Source organism: Bubalus kerabau, chromosome 3 (assembly GCF_029407905.1).
Source record: "Bubalus kerabau isolate K-KA32 ecotype Philippines breed swamp buffalo chromosome 3, PCC_UOA_SB_1v2, whole genome shotgun sequence".
Taxonomy (NCBI): domain Eukaryota; kingdom Metazoa; phylum Chordata; class Mammalia; order Artiodactyla; family Bovidae; genus Bubalus; species Bubalus kerabau.
In genome coordinates, this window is record NC_073626.1 from 106,278,364 (window position 1) to 106,293,974 (window position 15,611).

The 15,611-nt window shown below is 37.0% G+C and overlaps 1 protein-coding gene and 1 long non-coding RNA gene across 5 annotated transcripts in view; one reads left to right on the forward strand and one right to left on the reverse strand.

The window, feature by feature from the left end:
• GTDC1 (glycosyltransferase like domain containing 1) overlaps positions 1 to 15,611 on the forward strand; it is a 384,670-nt gene that overhangs the window by 145,856 nt on the left and 223,203 nt on the right. For all 4 annotated transcript variants that reach the window (XM_055572676.1, XM_055572674.1, XM_055572677.1 and 1 more), the window contains exons 4-5: positions 4,659 to 4,826; positions 8,542 to 8,715. In XM_055572676.1, coding sequence (XP_055428651.1) covers positions 4,659 to 4,826; positions 8,542 to 8,715 — 342 coding nt within the window. The remainder of the gene's footprint in view (positions 1 to 4,658; positions 4,827 to 8,541; positions 8,716 to 15,611) is intronic.
• Positions 3,180 to 14,775, reverse strand: LOC129646476 (uncharacterized). The gene is made up of 3 exons (XR_008711969.1): positions 14,639 to 14,775; positions 13,042 to 13,236; positions 3,180 to 3,870 (listed from the first exon to the last, which is right to left on the reverse strand). It is a non-coding gene; the product is annotated as an uncharacterized LOC129646476 (long non-coding RNA).

The following is a 15,611-nucleotide window of genomic DNA, read 5'->3' on the forward strand; positions in this document are numbered from 1 at the left end:
GCTACACTGCTTAGGTATATTTTAACATCTCTTTTGATTCATCAAGAAAATAGGATGAAAGGCAAACAACAAGTATATTCAAACTGAATCGAAGAAAAATAAAATCTTGAATTTAATTATGTTGAATAATTGCTTAAGCAAATGTGACTCAGATTGTAGGTATAACGTGTATTGGAAATACTTGAAGCATGTATATGGATACAATTCCAAATACTAGAATGTTCTTATAACACAGAACCGTTTTGGTTAGACGATTTTAATAGCAGCTTACTTATACTTTTGGTGAGATGGTGAGCTAATGATGTAGCCGTTAATTTGAATTTAGCAGACATTTTAAATATAGGTTTCTCTTACAGAGACAAAAGTTGCAATTTAAAGCTCTTTGGTGGTCTAAAAACAGCTTAATTCTGTAGTAGCATGGTAATATGTACTAATCCAGCTTATACAGTGATTGTAGTATGTCATGTTTGTGAAAGATTGCCCAACTGCTTTCTCTGGGTTTTATGTTAATTTTAAAATATTAAACATAAAACCTTATAACATCTTCATGCTGAGATAAACTGTTCAATTTAACTTGTGCTCAAGCAGCAGCTGTCAGGAATTATCTTGTTCCTAGTGCTTTTTGCTATCACCTTGTGCCCTTTCCTGCCAGAGACACAGTGTGGGATGATAAAGCTCACCTTGTTAGGATTTATTGCTTAAATAATACCTGAGGCAAGAAGAACACTGGGAACCTAGGGTTTAACTGCTGATTGAGTGATGTCATTCATTGTGTTGTTGTACCTATTTTTTTTTAATTGATAAAAGAGGGCAAAGTAAAAATTGCCTATGAATCTTACCTGCATTTTATTTTTTTTGTGTGAGCATCTTCCCCACTTCTTTATAGGTATCACTGAGCTGAATATTTGAGGAGTTGCTTATTGTCCAATTTAACTACCATTTTACAAGGAAAAAGCAAAGAGAAATGTTTTAATTATGTTGGAGATAATTTCCACAATTTAGAAGTAGTGAGGGCTATTTCAAAATTAGTTATGAAAATAAAATGAGTTTCTTATTAATGACTGAACAAACTGAAGGAAGTGTTGGTGTGGGCAGTCCCAAATGGGTAATATTGTGAAAACCATTGTCATTTTACTTCTGAATGTATTGCAGTCTTTCACTTGAGAACTTCTATTTGGAAGGTTCCATTTTAAATTTGGATTCTTTGATTATGGATCAGCTGGTAGGTAGAGTAAAGAGAGGTGGTGTGTGGTTGGAGGAGAGTAAAGGCCTTGCTTTAGTTAAACATTTGCTACAGATGTTCCACCTTGAGGATAATTCCCATGGAGCAAATGAACAATTGGATTATGACTAGAAATACATATATGAGGGATTTATTATTTATAGAATGTAACATACTTTTCCCTTCTACTTTCTGTCATCTAATGCATATCCTCCCGTTTGTAGTTATATAAATGTATAACTTAAAAATTGATAAAGGTAGATCAATGAGTTACAATATACCATTTATTTAATCTATTATAAACATTTCTATGAATATTTGTTATTAGTGACCTTTTGACCAAACCATTTAAGAATTAGTTGCAGACATTATTATGCTTTACATGTAAATAATTCAACATGTCTACTAAGAACGAGGATATTCTCCTATATAACAGCAGTAAAATTACTACACTTCAATTTAAGATTGATAAAACTTTACAATTTTATATTCAACCCAGAGTTTCCCTGTTGTCGTTATATCTTTTATAGTTTTTTTTTTCCCCATTCAGTATCCCATCAAGCATCACACACTGCATTTTGTTTGGGGATCTCTTTATTCCCCTTTACTCTAGATTTTCTTTTTCCTTTTATGACCTTGACATTCTTGAAGATCCAGCCCCATTTATTTTGCGACTGGCTGGCTATTTCCTCATGACCAAATTCACATTAAACATTTGGGGCAGGAATTGGCGATCTCTGTCTTTCTATCATGTATTGGGAAATACATGATATCCCTTTGATCCACCATTGTTCATATTAAATTTGATCACTTGGTAAGTTGATGTCTACCAAATTTCTCCATTAATTAATGGAAGTTACTTCTCCATGTAATTAATAGATGGAAGCTGTAGTTAATGAATTTCTCTTCCTTGTGTGTGAATGCATTGTGTTTACTTAGGTCTCAATGATTGAGTCATTGCTTACAATAGTGTGGGAGGGAGCAGGAAAAGAGGGAGGGGGAAGTATTACTCAATAACTTGCTCTACCAATCACCACCTATTTTTTTTCTTTTAGGAAAATATTGATTGAGATTAAGTTTTATTTTTCTCTCTGCTAAAGATCATGGAGAAGGCAATGTCACCCCACTCCAGTACTCTTGCCTGGAAAATCCCACGGACAGAGGAGCCTGGTGGGCTGCAATCCATGGGGTCACTAGGAGTCGGACATGATTGAGCGACTTCACTTTCACCTTTCACTTTCATGCATTGGAGAAGGAAATGGCAACCCACTCCAGTGTTCTTGCCTGGAGAATCCCAGGGACGGGGGAGCCTGGTGGGCTGTCGTCTCTGGGGTCGCACAGAGTCGGACATGACTGAAGCGACTTAGCAGCAGCAGCAGCTAAAGATCAGATTTGTAGATAAGCAAATATCTTTGTATTTCATAATTTTCAGTCTCTTTTTTATTTTTATTTTTTGGCCCCACTGTGTACATGCAGGATCTTAGTTCCTGTACATGCAGGATCTTAGTTCCCTGACTGGGAATCAAACTCATTCCCCTTGCATTGAGTGCAGAGTCTAACCACTGAATCACCAGCGAAGTCCCCAGTCCCAGTTTTAGAAAACTTTATACTTGATGGTGGTGGGAATATTTTTGGACAAAATAGAGGACATTTTCAGGATATAAATTTTCTATTTGCTTTGTGCTTAGTTGCTCAGTCGTGTCCGACTCTTTGCAACCCCATGGACAGAGGACCCTGGCGGGCTACTGTCCATGGGGATTCTCCAGGCAAGAATACTGGAGTGGATTGCCATGCCCTCCTCCAGGGGATCTTCCCAACCCAGGAATCGAACCATGGTCTCCTGCATTGTAGGCACTCTTTAACCAGCTAAGCTACCTTTAGTTGAGTACAAATAGACAATTAAAAATGCATCTTCTTGATAAATTTTTTACTTTAAAGCAATAAATCATAACATTAATACAGCAATGTGAGTTTAGAAACGTCTCTACTTTTGGGTCTTCTGTTTCTCTTTTAGTCCATGAAGAAGACACTTGAATTCCCATTTATGATATATGCTCTTGTTATGTAATTATTATTCTTATGTGAAAGGCTAGTGCTGCAGATCATATAAACACCTGAAGTTAGTCATTTGGCTTGTCAGCAAGGGAGAGTTTATAGTAGTTGTAATCATGGTAATAACAAGGATGCTATTTAGTATTTATTAAGTACAATAAAAAGCATCTGCAATGGAAGTGGTACACAACGAATTCATATCCGTAGTGTAATGAATAGTACTTTGGGCTTAAAAGACCAGGAGTCTCTGCTTTGCCACTTTCTACCAGTGTGATTTCTAGGAAAAACTCGTAACCTTCTTCGATCTCATTTTTTAGAATGGGAATTAAAGCTGTAAGGGTTAAATGATTCTATATTATGTTATAAAGGTGGCATTTCATCAAAATTGTGCCATCTAAACGTCTCCAGCTGCTCAGGGACTGTAATTGTCCCTCTTTTGTGTCCACATGTGTTGCCCCTTGTTAGTGAAGTATTTCCAGGTCGTCCCAGGCAGTTGTCTGTTTGTCCTCCAGAGTATTTTGTTCACGTCACTATTATAGACAGCATGCATTCTGTGGGCTGTCTTGTTCACCTCTTCTCTTCTTCCTGGCTCGACCCTGGTAATAGTAGGCATTTATAATAAATGTTTGTGGAATTAATGAGTAAATAGACACTATTTCATTCATAAACATGGATATGTAGACATTCAGTTTCCTTTGTCCCCACCCCACCCTGCCCCCCGCCAGAGTCAAAGAACCAGCCTTTCTTCATTTTTTAAATTTAGGTTTTATATAAGGGATATTACAGAGGGTATATCTGGTACCATTAGCAGTCCAGTAATTGAGAAGAAAATATAAAACCAACCCCAGAAATACTGCAGAACATTTAAAAGGGGGGCAGTGAGAAACATGCCAAGAGAAAAAGCCCTCCCTCACTAGATAAGTCTGTTGCATAAATCAAAAGGGTTTATGTCATAACACGAACATGTGCCATTCCTGCTCATATATTGAATTTCAGTAGTTGGTTGCATAAAGAAGTAAAGTGTAATAAAACTGGCGAGCAAAGTATTCCCCAGTCAGCCTTATCTTTGTTCCATTTGTCCTTCAGATAGAGCTTTTCTTGCCTTTTTCAATAAAATCCATCCAGCTTTTTTTTTTTTTTTTTTTGCATCTCTCAGTAACTGAGCTGAGAAGACCAATGAGATTCAGGGCTTTTATAGTTCTTAGCAGCTGCTTTTTAAGAGATCAAAACTTAGAATGCTGCTACATGGTATTAGGCTTAACTCTTGATGTGTCCCTATAGGGGATATGTTTTCCTTGGAGTAGGATGAGTAGAGAGAAGAGAAGGTGAAGAATGCCCCTTATAGTATGCTCAGGATGGTAATCCTAATTTCCTTCTTTCCTAGGATCCTCTTCGCAAGCTCAGTGCTTAACCTGACTGAACTGGCTGCCCTTCGACCTGACCTTGGGAAATTGAAAAAGATTCTGTACTTTCATGAGAACCAATTGGTATATCCTGTCAAGAAGTGTCAGGAGAGGGATTTCCAATATGGATACAACCAAATTCTCTCCTGGTAGGTATAGATTGTATCACTGTATTTAGTCCTTTGCCATCTTTTTCCTTATAGTTAACTTTTAAATCTAGAGACCTACGGTACACATATTTTTAAAATACCTTATATTAGGAGCAAATGTTTAAATATACCTTCCATGGTAAGAATTACTTGTACCTCTGCAATATATATATACAGATAAGAGAACAACTAATTTTTTTTTATAAAATACATATGTGTAGCAAACGGATTATATGTTAAACTAGTTATTTAACTGTATTTTCTACAACACTCAAAATAGAAGCAAAGGGCTGTCAGGGACCTCCTTCAGCCCCTTATTCCATCATCTGTTGTGTGAGATGTACTTTTAGAAAAGGCAGTTATTCAACTTTTATTTACCAGCTACTTTCAGTGTATCCAGCCAAAATCAAAATAGAAATGTACAGAGGAGTAAACAAAAATTAAAGGGTAACAGAGAAAGAGGTTTTTGTCCTTTTATTCTCATTGTTTGTAAGAGAAAACTATGGAAAATGAATCTTTAGGTGATGTTTGGTTTTTTTCTTCCCCTCATTGAGTCTTCTGAAATTGCCTAGCCTTAAAATACCATGACATTTCAAAGGTGATGGTCCTTCTGTTTTGTTACTTCAACAAAGTATATCTCTTGAAACTTAGTTAATAAAAGAAGTTAATAACGACTCTGAAACAGCTTTGCTATTGGATCCCATCGACATAACTGCAACACTCAAATGGAGTCAGTTTGGCAGTGATTGGGTACAGTTTACTCACCATTTTTAATAGTCGTTAGCCTTTGGGGTTAATGTTCTTAAACAGACACCCAGCTCTTTTGCTAGTATATTCCATAGTTTCGTTGACATAGAAGAACAGCTAGCTGGTAATACTTCTGTGTTTTGAGCATTTTGTAAATGTTTTCCTGCAATCATTTTTACAAGCTGCTTCAATTGTGAAGTAGCAATGCTATCAAAATAGAGAGGAGCTGCTTCCCGTCAAATGTCTCGTAAAAAAAAGCAACCGTTTTTAAATTTCATAATAAAATTAAAATACTTTATTTTATATTGAAACAGAGAGGGAAAATATGTTTTAAAAACAAAAATGAAATCATTTTATACTTTATCAATATGGAAAACATTTGTAATATTCTTTTGGTTTCTTGAATTAGCATCATTCTTTTCCTCAGATAGTGTGTGTTTATTACCCCTGAGAAATAACTGTGGAAAAAAATTAAGTCTGTTTTTCCCTTTATGGATGGCTTTAAAGTTAATGGAAGTTACACCCACTCATATCAAAGAGGAAATGCATGAAAAAGAATATTTCTGTAAACTATCTTGGTTCTTTAATTTGGCAAAGACTGGGTTTTTAAGAATATATGTAGTTGAGTTGCATGCCCTTTGAGGGCAAATAGCAAAAAACAAACAAACAAACAAACAAACAAACAAACTCACTACCCCTCATCTCTCTGTTTTAGAAAAGATTGCTTTTGCTCAAAGGGAGTGAGACCATAAAATCTTATACATGATTTTTGAGCATTGCTCTTCTCAAGAGGGTAAACTGGTAGATGAACTTGAAGAGAAAGAAATGGACTTGATCGTCGCTGGGACTCTTAATGAGAAAGCTGTGGTTTGCAGTCGTCCAGAGGAAAAATAAGAATGTCAGAAAGCAGTCCAGTTCAGATTCTCTTTGAAAAGTATGACTCCAGCTTCCTGAAATGTTTCTTTAGTTTTCTTGCTGACTTCTGCTTTTGTTGGCACTGTCAGATTTCTTTCTCGACTGTGTGGCAGTTAAGGACTTCAGAGATGACTGACATAAGCACTCACCTTAAACAGAGGTTTCACTAACCCTCTGACTGGTGAACACTTGTTGTAACTATATATTATGACCTGTGCATCGCTATTAAAATATGTGACATATAGTGAAAACAGACTAGCTGTAAAACATCCTTCAACTTTTGGTATATTATTATATTGGCTTCCTTATTGCTCAGTGTAGTGTCAGCACTTCTGTGACATTCTCTTGTGTTATCCATGTTGTAATCACTGCTAACCCCAAATTTGCACTAGGTTGCAACTAAAAAAACAAAAAATGCTTGTATGGGAAAACAGTTTTGCAGGGGTGGGAGTGGATAGGGGTGGCAGGTCAACATTCCTTTTGTTGGTTTTTCATTCCACTATGTACTGATAGTAGGAACTTTGTCTCAGTAAACGCAAATTAAACTAAACTTAGAATTTGTTATGATAGTCCTGCTCTGTAAACTCTATTTATTCATTTGTGTTTTGCAGTCTTGTGGACTTAAGTGTCTTCTTTTCAGTTTTCTTGATGTTCTTTTTAGAGTGAAATAAAACTGTTTTCTCTTTGATCTTATACACCTTCTTATCAAAGCATTTGTATGCATCATGTTGAGATCCAGGGACATTGAGACATGGAATCATTGCTTAAAGCAATGAGTGCTATTTTAAAAAACAAAACAATGATTTATTAAAATGGTTTTTTGAGTCATAAAGGAAACAGTACATATCCCTGTTTTATCCAGTTCACCCACAGTTATCATTTGTGTTCATTGGTTTCCAAAAAAATGTTGTACGCAAATTTGGAAACTACTGACATATTTATGATACATAAACTTTGTTTTTACATTCCCTTCTAACTATATATTTTAGATTATTTTTAATTAAAAAAAAAAGTGCTAAGGAGAGGATCACAGAATTTACATCAAAAGCAACAGCCAGTATTATATTTCTTTTGTTTAATTTTGAAGGTTCATGGTGCTATGGTCCTTTATAATATATTATGTAATCAGTAGGACCTAGTGGTATGGATTTCTGGATCCATTTTCACCAGTTTCTTCTATTGCTCTGACTCCCCCAAGTCTAATATAATAATAGAATAAGTTACTTGTAGAGTTCTCATATAATCCTTTCTGTGTGTGTAGTCTCAGAACTTTCAAAAACCTAACAGTTTCTTGAAACAAAGGTTAAAATGAGAAATAGACTTTAACCACATGTTATGAAGGTATGCTCTAGTGTGAAATAATTTTATCTGGATTAGTCTCCTTAAAGGCAGTGAAAAGTATGCTAACTTTTTTGTTCTCCATATTGTGGTGTAAATCAAAGTACATCACTGACATAAAAACTCAACATGGATAACTGGGCCACAGAGAGAAAGGTCCTCATGTTTTTGGTGATAGTACAGAAAATTCCTGGCATTGCAGAAAAATATAGTTAGGTTTGAAGCCTCATAAGTGAGAGTGTTAGTGGCTCAGTCATATCCGATTCTTTGCAACCCCATGGTATGTAGCCTGCAAGGCTCCTCCGTCCATGGAATTCTCAAGGCAAGAATACTGGAATGAGTAGCCATTCTCTTCTCCAGGGATCTTCCTGGATCGATCCCAGGTCTCCTACATTGCAGACAGATTCTTTACTGTCTAAGGAACCAGGGGAGCCCTGAATCCTCATAGAATCCCATTAAATCACTGAATTCTCTCCTGCCTTTCCTCTCTGATGCCTGCCATCTAACTTCCCTTGATATAAGGCTAATGAAAGTAACTTATCTGTTAGGATCATTTTGATAAAAACCAAGAAGTGGAGAGTTCTTTGCAAACCCAAGATTCAGTAAAAACTGTGATTAATGAAGAAGTCTTTAAGCTTCTTCTTTATAAAAGAAGTTATAAAAAGAACTGAATGAATGTGGGCTCACCATATGCATTTATCCTTTCCCTTTGCAGCCTGGTGGCTGATGTGGTGGTATTCAACTCAGTTTTTAATATGGAGTCATTTCTCACTTCTATTGGAAAATTCATGAAGTTGATTCCTGATCACAGACCCAAGGATCTGGAAAGCATCATCAGACCCAAGTGCCAAGTTATTTACTTTCCCATCAGGTTTCCTGATGTGAGCAGGTCAGTGTGACTCTATTTTCAATATTCTGTCATAAATTATTCCCCAAATGTATAAAAATAGGTGCTATTCTTTCCAGTTTTAGCTTTTTCACATAAGCATGGTTAGAGAATTGAGTACTATTTTACCTTGCTGTGATTTATAAATCATGTGTCCAACCTATCACTGAATGGTTAATTCCAATATTAAGTTCTTCTTTTCTTTTCTCTTATATTTGTTTGCCAAAGAAAGGTGCTTTGGCTTTTAACACTGACTGTTGTTTCTTCATTTGTTGTTTTGATACAGAAGTCATAGTCAAGCATATGTCCCAACCTTTTATTTAGCTTATTCCCAGTGGTTTATATGTATAATAGTAACTCCTAAGTAAGTCAGTGTTAAATTTTACTGCTTAGATTACTTTCATTTCCCATGGCTGTGTTTCCGTCTCCCATTTTTTATTATTTACATTATTTTAGTAAAGAATTTGGTATTTTATATTGGGTTAAAATGCATTTAATTGCTATTTCTTTTTCTCAGTCACTAAGGATATTTTTATTACCCTTATCACTGGGCCCACCCTGAATTAGCAATGGATGATGTGGCTCAAAGGGAACATTCTAGAATTCCTTTTCACTTTTGATTAAACCTAGCAAAATTGTTTTTACTGCCACCAGAAATATATCCCCCTTGTGAATAGAAACTTTACTTCAGTCGGACTCATACTAGCTGGGGATGCTGCTGTAACTGACTGTGTCCTTAAAAAAGAGCTCAGGGACAGCTGTTTCTGCCCCATCCTTGAAGGGAAGGCAGGAGACAATTTATTGTCCACGCATGCTGTGTAGGAGGTCGGCATTAGTGTCTATGTTCTGGACTCAGTTCACCCGGATTTTGCTGTGGGGACACCCACTCTTCCACACCCCTAATACTGATTTATTTGAGTCTTACTAGTTAATACTGCACTGAAGAAAATTCTGCTTAATACCAAATCAAGCTATGAGTCATAAAGTTTGTTAGACCACCTTGCCTAATCCTTATTTTCTGGAGTTCAGAAAACAGAAGGCCAGAGAAGCAGATGGGCTTGTACTCACACTGTTGATTGTTGTCAGAGACTGGATTCAAATTTAGATTCTATGACTTTTGATTCAATTTTCTGTTTAGTTTCTAATCTTCCTATTAGTACAGGTCATTTGTCAAAAATATTTAATGATCTATTTACATTTTTGAAAACTGTAAAGCTAAGTGAAACTAAGATCACAGTTGATTTTCATATGTAGGTACATGTATGTACATATGGTATATATTTGTAATCCATCATTTTCATGTGTGATGAAAGAATGTCAATGTCTAAAAAACACAGTGGTTATGCTTTAGCTCTGTCTCATTAGTTAGAATATAGCTTATACTTTAGGTCATATTTTTTAACTTTATTTTTGACATTCTTTTAAGTTTTTCATATAATAATATATCATTAAAATGTGCATCTTTAAGTGAATAGGTAGTTATAGTACATCTTAATTTTTATTTCTATAGAATTTCAAACAAATAATGTTTTCCAAATTCATTTGCATCTGATATAGTCCTATAATATCCTATGTTTAATACACCTGTGGCAGTTGAATAGTTTATTAATTTGGACTGTATTACCATAAATAAATCTAGCTAAATGGAAGAAGGTTAAGAAATATTGTGGCCAAGATAACATTCATAAGCAAGGTCTTAGCCCAGAGTGTTATTTGAATTATTTTCAAATGGTAATTTGCTTTATCCAACCCAAACTCATATAGTGTAAGTAAGTGATTATTTGCATGAATGACAATCATTCTAATGCCTGCAGTCTTAAAAAGAGTATTATTTTGTTGAGATGTTGAAAAATATTTAGTAATGCCAAAGGCAAATAACCAAGGTGATTAAAAATAAAACGACTTTTGAATGCCTCTACTTTCTCTCTATACAAATATTATAGTCATGGCAAAGTTGTATTAAATTTATAAACAAAGCAGAACATATACTTAAATGATTAATATAATGTACTATAATAATATATAATATAAGGGGTAATAGCAGGGAAGGGAAAAAGCCATATTTCAGCAAAGTATATGAGGACTTCTAAAGTTGATAATTGTTCAAAGTCAGAACGTCCAACTTTGAGATTGAAATCCAGTATTGAGCTTATAGTACCTGCTGTTACCTGTTGCCTTCCTTACCCTTACACTGCCTCATTCTCAAAGGCCAGAAAAATAGTAACAAGGAAGAATATTCACTTGAAAATATTTCATTATATGTATTAAAACATTTTGGGAAGAGAAAGCTCGTAAATACCATAGTTAGGCATGCACATATTTGAGGCTTGACCACCCCTGGAGGCTCAGAAAGTAAATAATCTGCCTGTAATGGAGGAGACCTGTGTTCAGTCCTTGGGTCAGGAAGATACCCTAGAGAAGGAAATGGCAGCCTATTCCACTGTTTTTGCCTGGGAAATCCGAACCTGGAGGACTGCAGTCTGTGGGTTCAGCAAAGAGTTGAACACAACTGAGCAACTAACGCTTCCACTTTCACTACTAGCCCTGTAACCCATGCAAGTATAAAGACCTTGAGTTTAGGTTATGATTATATTTACCTTATCACCTCATAGGCATGATGTAGCAATTAAATGAAATAATATGTGCCAAACGTCCAGCCTGGCACATAACAGAACCTTAATAAAGATTGTGTGGGATGTGGCTCAGACGCTCAGTTGTGTCTGACTCTTCGCAACCCTATGGACCGTGGCCTGCCTCCATGGACCTCTGTCCACAGGATTCTCCCAGCAAGAAGACTGGAGTGGGGTGCCTTTTCCTCCCCCAGGGAATCTTCATGACCCAGGGATCAGACCCATGTCTCTTCTGTCTCCTGCATTAGCAGGCAGACACTTTACCATTAGCGCCACCTGGGAAGCCCTTAATAAAGATTAATTCATATTGTTAACTCCTTCATCCCCATTGTTTTATAACCTAGCACATTTATTGCAACCTGAATAAAGAGGACTGTCTTCCCTTTTTCCCTCTCTTAACATGTGATAACAGAGAAGTATTCTGCCAAAGGAACAGTCTAATATAAATAAGGAAATTCCTTTATATATTCTTCTTATCACCCTAATTTAAGCAGCCTTTTGGCCTTACCAGAACAAACTATCCACTGATGTTAAGGAGCCAGCTTATCACTTTCATTCTTCTCGTCCTAATTTTGCTTCTTCTTTTTCCAGTTGAACTTCCATATTCTGTCACTGTACCTCCTTTCTTGTGTATACTCTCAAATCTTTTGCACCTTTTCTTTTTTCTTTGATTAGGAGAAAAACCTCCAGCCATACTTACTGCTACTGCTACTGCTAATCACTTCAGTCGTGTCCGACTCTGTGCGACCCCATAGACGGCAGCCCACCAGGCTCCCCCATCCCTAGGATTCTCCAGGCAAGGACACTGGAGTGGGTTGCCATTTCCTTCTCCAATGCATGAAAGTGAAAAGTGAAAGGGAAGTCGCTCAGTTGTGTCCGACTCTTAGCGACCCCATGGACTGCAGCCTTCCAGGCTCCTCTGCCCATGTGATTTTCCAGGCAAGAGTACTGGAGTACATTGCCTTCTCCAGCCATACTTACTAGCCCACTCTAAATTCATGACCCCTAAATCTAGATAGAAACTTCAAACTAGATGGCGAGTATACCATGCTTCCCCTCTTGTAGATAACTATTTATACATTTTCCTTTCCTTGTAAACTTTTAATAACAAATCTTCAGACTTCTTTCTCAGATAATGACTGAAAAATAGAAGCAATCAGAAGAGAATATTTTTACACTGCCACCATCACATCTACCAATTTTGTGCTTCTGGATGCATTTTTTTTTAATCTTCACACCTATAACTATGGATGGACTGACCTTGTTTCTGTCTAAGGTCCATCTCCATTTCTTTGTGGGAGCCCATCTTCCTTGCTTACCTAAAAATTACTTTTCTGGTAATTTTTTTTCTCTGATCTGCATCATCCATTTTCCTCTTTTCTGGATGGTTCCTATTAGCATACAAAAATGCTATTTGTTTTACATCTTAAAAACATTCTCTTTTGATTCCAGTTCTTTTTCTGCTACTGCCTCATTTCTTTCTCTCTCTTAATAGCAAAACCTCTAAAAAATTTTTTTTCTCTCTCTTAATATCAAAACCTCTAAAAAAATCTTTTTTTTTTTTTCAATTTCATTCCCACTGTTCTCTCTTGAAGCTGCTCCACTGAAACTGTTTTTGTCAAGGTCACTGATGACTTCCATGCCTGTGGTCAGCTCTCATTCCTCATCTTACATCACACATCAGCAACATGGGACACACCGTGACATTGTCTTCAAGGTGGCTCCTAGGACACAGGTTCTGCTCTCAGGACTGTTGCTGGTTTCTCAATATGACTTTGATCTTTAGCTTTGAACTGGCCTTTAGCACTCTTGAAACTTAAGGGATTAATGGAGGAAGAGCCCAGGATTGAAATGAGAAGATTAGAGTCAGAAGGTCCTCAATGAGAGAATTATCCTGTGGGACAAAGGGAAGAGAGTTTTAAGGAGATGGCTTAGGCTTAAATGCATACTTAGTCATGTCCAACTCTTTGCAACCCCAATGGACTGTACCAGCCCAGCTCCTCTGTCCATGGGATTATCCCATCAAGAATACTGGAGTGGGTTGCCATTTCCTCTTCCAGGGGATTTTCCTGACTTAGGGATCGAACACACATCTTTATGTCTCCTGCCTTGGCAGGTGGATTCTTTACTACTGAGCCACCTGGGAATCCCTTTAAGGAGATGGGCAGTAGTTAATTCAGAGGAGTGAGATTAAATAAAGTGATGACTAAAGCTATGCTTGAATTTGACACTTAAAGGGACAGTGGTACCCCACCTTGCATTCTATTAACTCACAATAAAATTTCATAATTTTTTTGATAGCCAGAGAAACAGACTTCAAGTCGAAATGAGATCTCTTTTTCTTTCTGTCTCTATCTCTCTCTTTCTCTCTCTCTCTCACAATCAGGCCCTGCTTATTTTAAAAATGAAGGCACCAGGGCCCAGAGAAGTTTAGTGTCTTCTGGTAATCACACAGCTAGATAGAGACAGGAACTGGAACTGAAACTGGAACTCCTATCTCAAAACCTCCATCTAGTGTTCAGCCCATCACTTATTGTAAATGTAATTTTGGAGGTCTTGATTATCTGATTTTTCAGCTGACAGCAGATTAACAGCATCAAATTGGGGGTGCGATAAAGGCAGGCTCACTGACAGCAGTAAAAAGTGACAGCTGACTGACAGCTTGACAACAAGGGAGGAGAGAGATAAACTATTAAAAAAAATATATGAGAAGTGAAAAAGCATAGCAGCCTGGAGCCTTGTAGGGCAGGGCAGGCAACTCTGCACACTGAAGAACCCTGCAGACATTTCTCCATGATTGTACAGCTTGTACATCTAATAGATGACTGTGATTTATTAAGAAAGGTTAAATGGTAACCAGTAAATTCTCTTTAAAAATATAGGGAAACTCATAACCTACTTTTGGCAGAAATTATAAATGACAGCAAATAAAGCTAAATGTCATGTCTTACTCTAGGATGTACATGAGTCATAGTCACCTAAAGGAAGATAATAAACATCTGACCCCTTTTCATGCAGTTGCAGTGTCTGTAAGCTTCAGTGAGTGGGAAACATTTCAGTAAGCTACTTCTTCTTGGATCTTTCTAACTGAAGCCTTTTCATGTACCAGTTCTCCCTTTGCTGTTAGGGTGTTTATATTGGCTTCCTTGAAACTGAAGGCATCAAAGCCTGCCAGATGATCAGTAGTCAACAAAACTGATTTTGTCATATTAATACCATGTCTTAGTCCTTTTGGTCTGCTATAACAAAATACCATGGATTGGGTGGCTAGTAAACAACAGAAATTTATTTCTCACATTTCTGAAGACTGGGATGTCCAAGATCAAGGCACTGGCAGATTTGATGTCTTGTGAAGGCCTGCTTTCTGATTCATAGATGGCTGTCTTCCCACTGTGTTCTCACATGATGCAAAGGGCAAGGGAACTCTCTGTGGTTTCTTGCATAAGGGCACTAATCTCATTCATGAGGGCTCCACCCTCATGACCTAATCACCACCCAAAGTCCTGCATCTCTTAAAAGCGTCATATTAGGAGTCAAGATTTTGACATACGAATTTTGAAGAGATAAAGACTTTCAGCTTGTAGCATGCCAAAAGATAGATGTGATCTCAAGACTTAGTGGGCTGAGACTTATGACTAGGAGGAAGACTAATCTGTGTTAAAGGATATAGGTTAGATTGAAAATTAAGGAATTTTTACTTCACATTTCTTTTTTTTATTTGTTTATTATATTTTTGGTCCTTGTTTCTGCATGAAGGCTTTATCTTCACAGTGGATATCATCTACTTCAAATACCATTCAGTTGGATTAAAGACAAAGAGAGATAAATGCTCAGGCTCTCAAGGCTGGGTGCTTCTATGTATTTGTCACTTGCCTGCATTCTCTCTTACATTTTATTGTGAAAAATGGGGGCTACTCTTCATTGCCATGTGTGGGCTTCTCATTGTGGTGAATTCTCTTGTTGCAGAGCACAGTCTCTGGGTTCACGGGCTTCAGTATTTGTGCCTCGTGGGCCCCAGAGCTTGCAGAGTCCAGTAGTTGTGGTCTACAGGCTTAGTTTCTCTGTGACATGTGACATCAGGGATTGAACCCATGTCCCCTGCATTAGCAGGTAGATTCTTTATGACTGCATCACCAGGGGAGTCTACTGTGCATTTCAAGAAGGCAGATTTCACATAAAACTCCATGGTGCTGACGATGTGTAATAGAGAGGAAAAAAAAAAAAAAATGGAGCAGTTCTGCAGCTTACTGAGCTGGATATTGGCTAAAA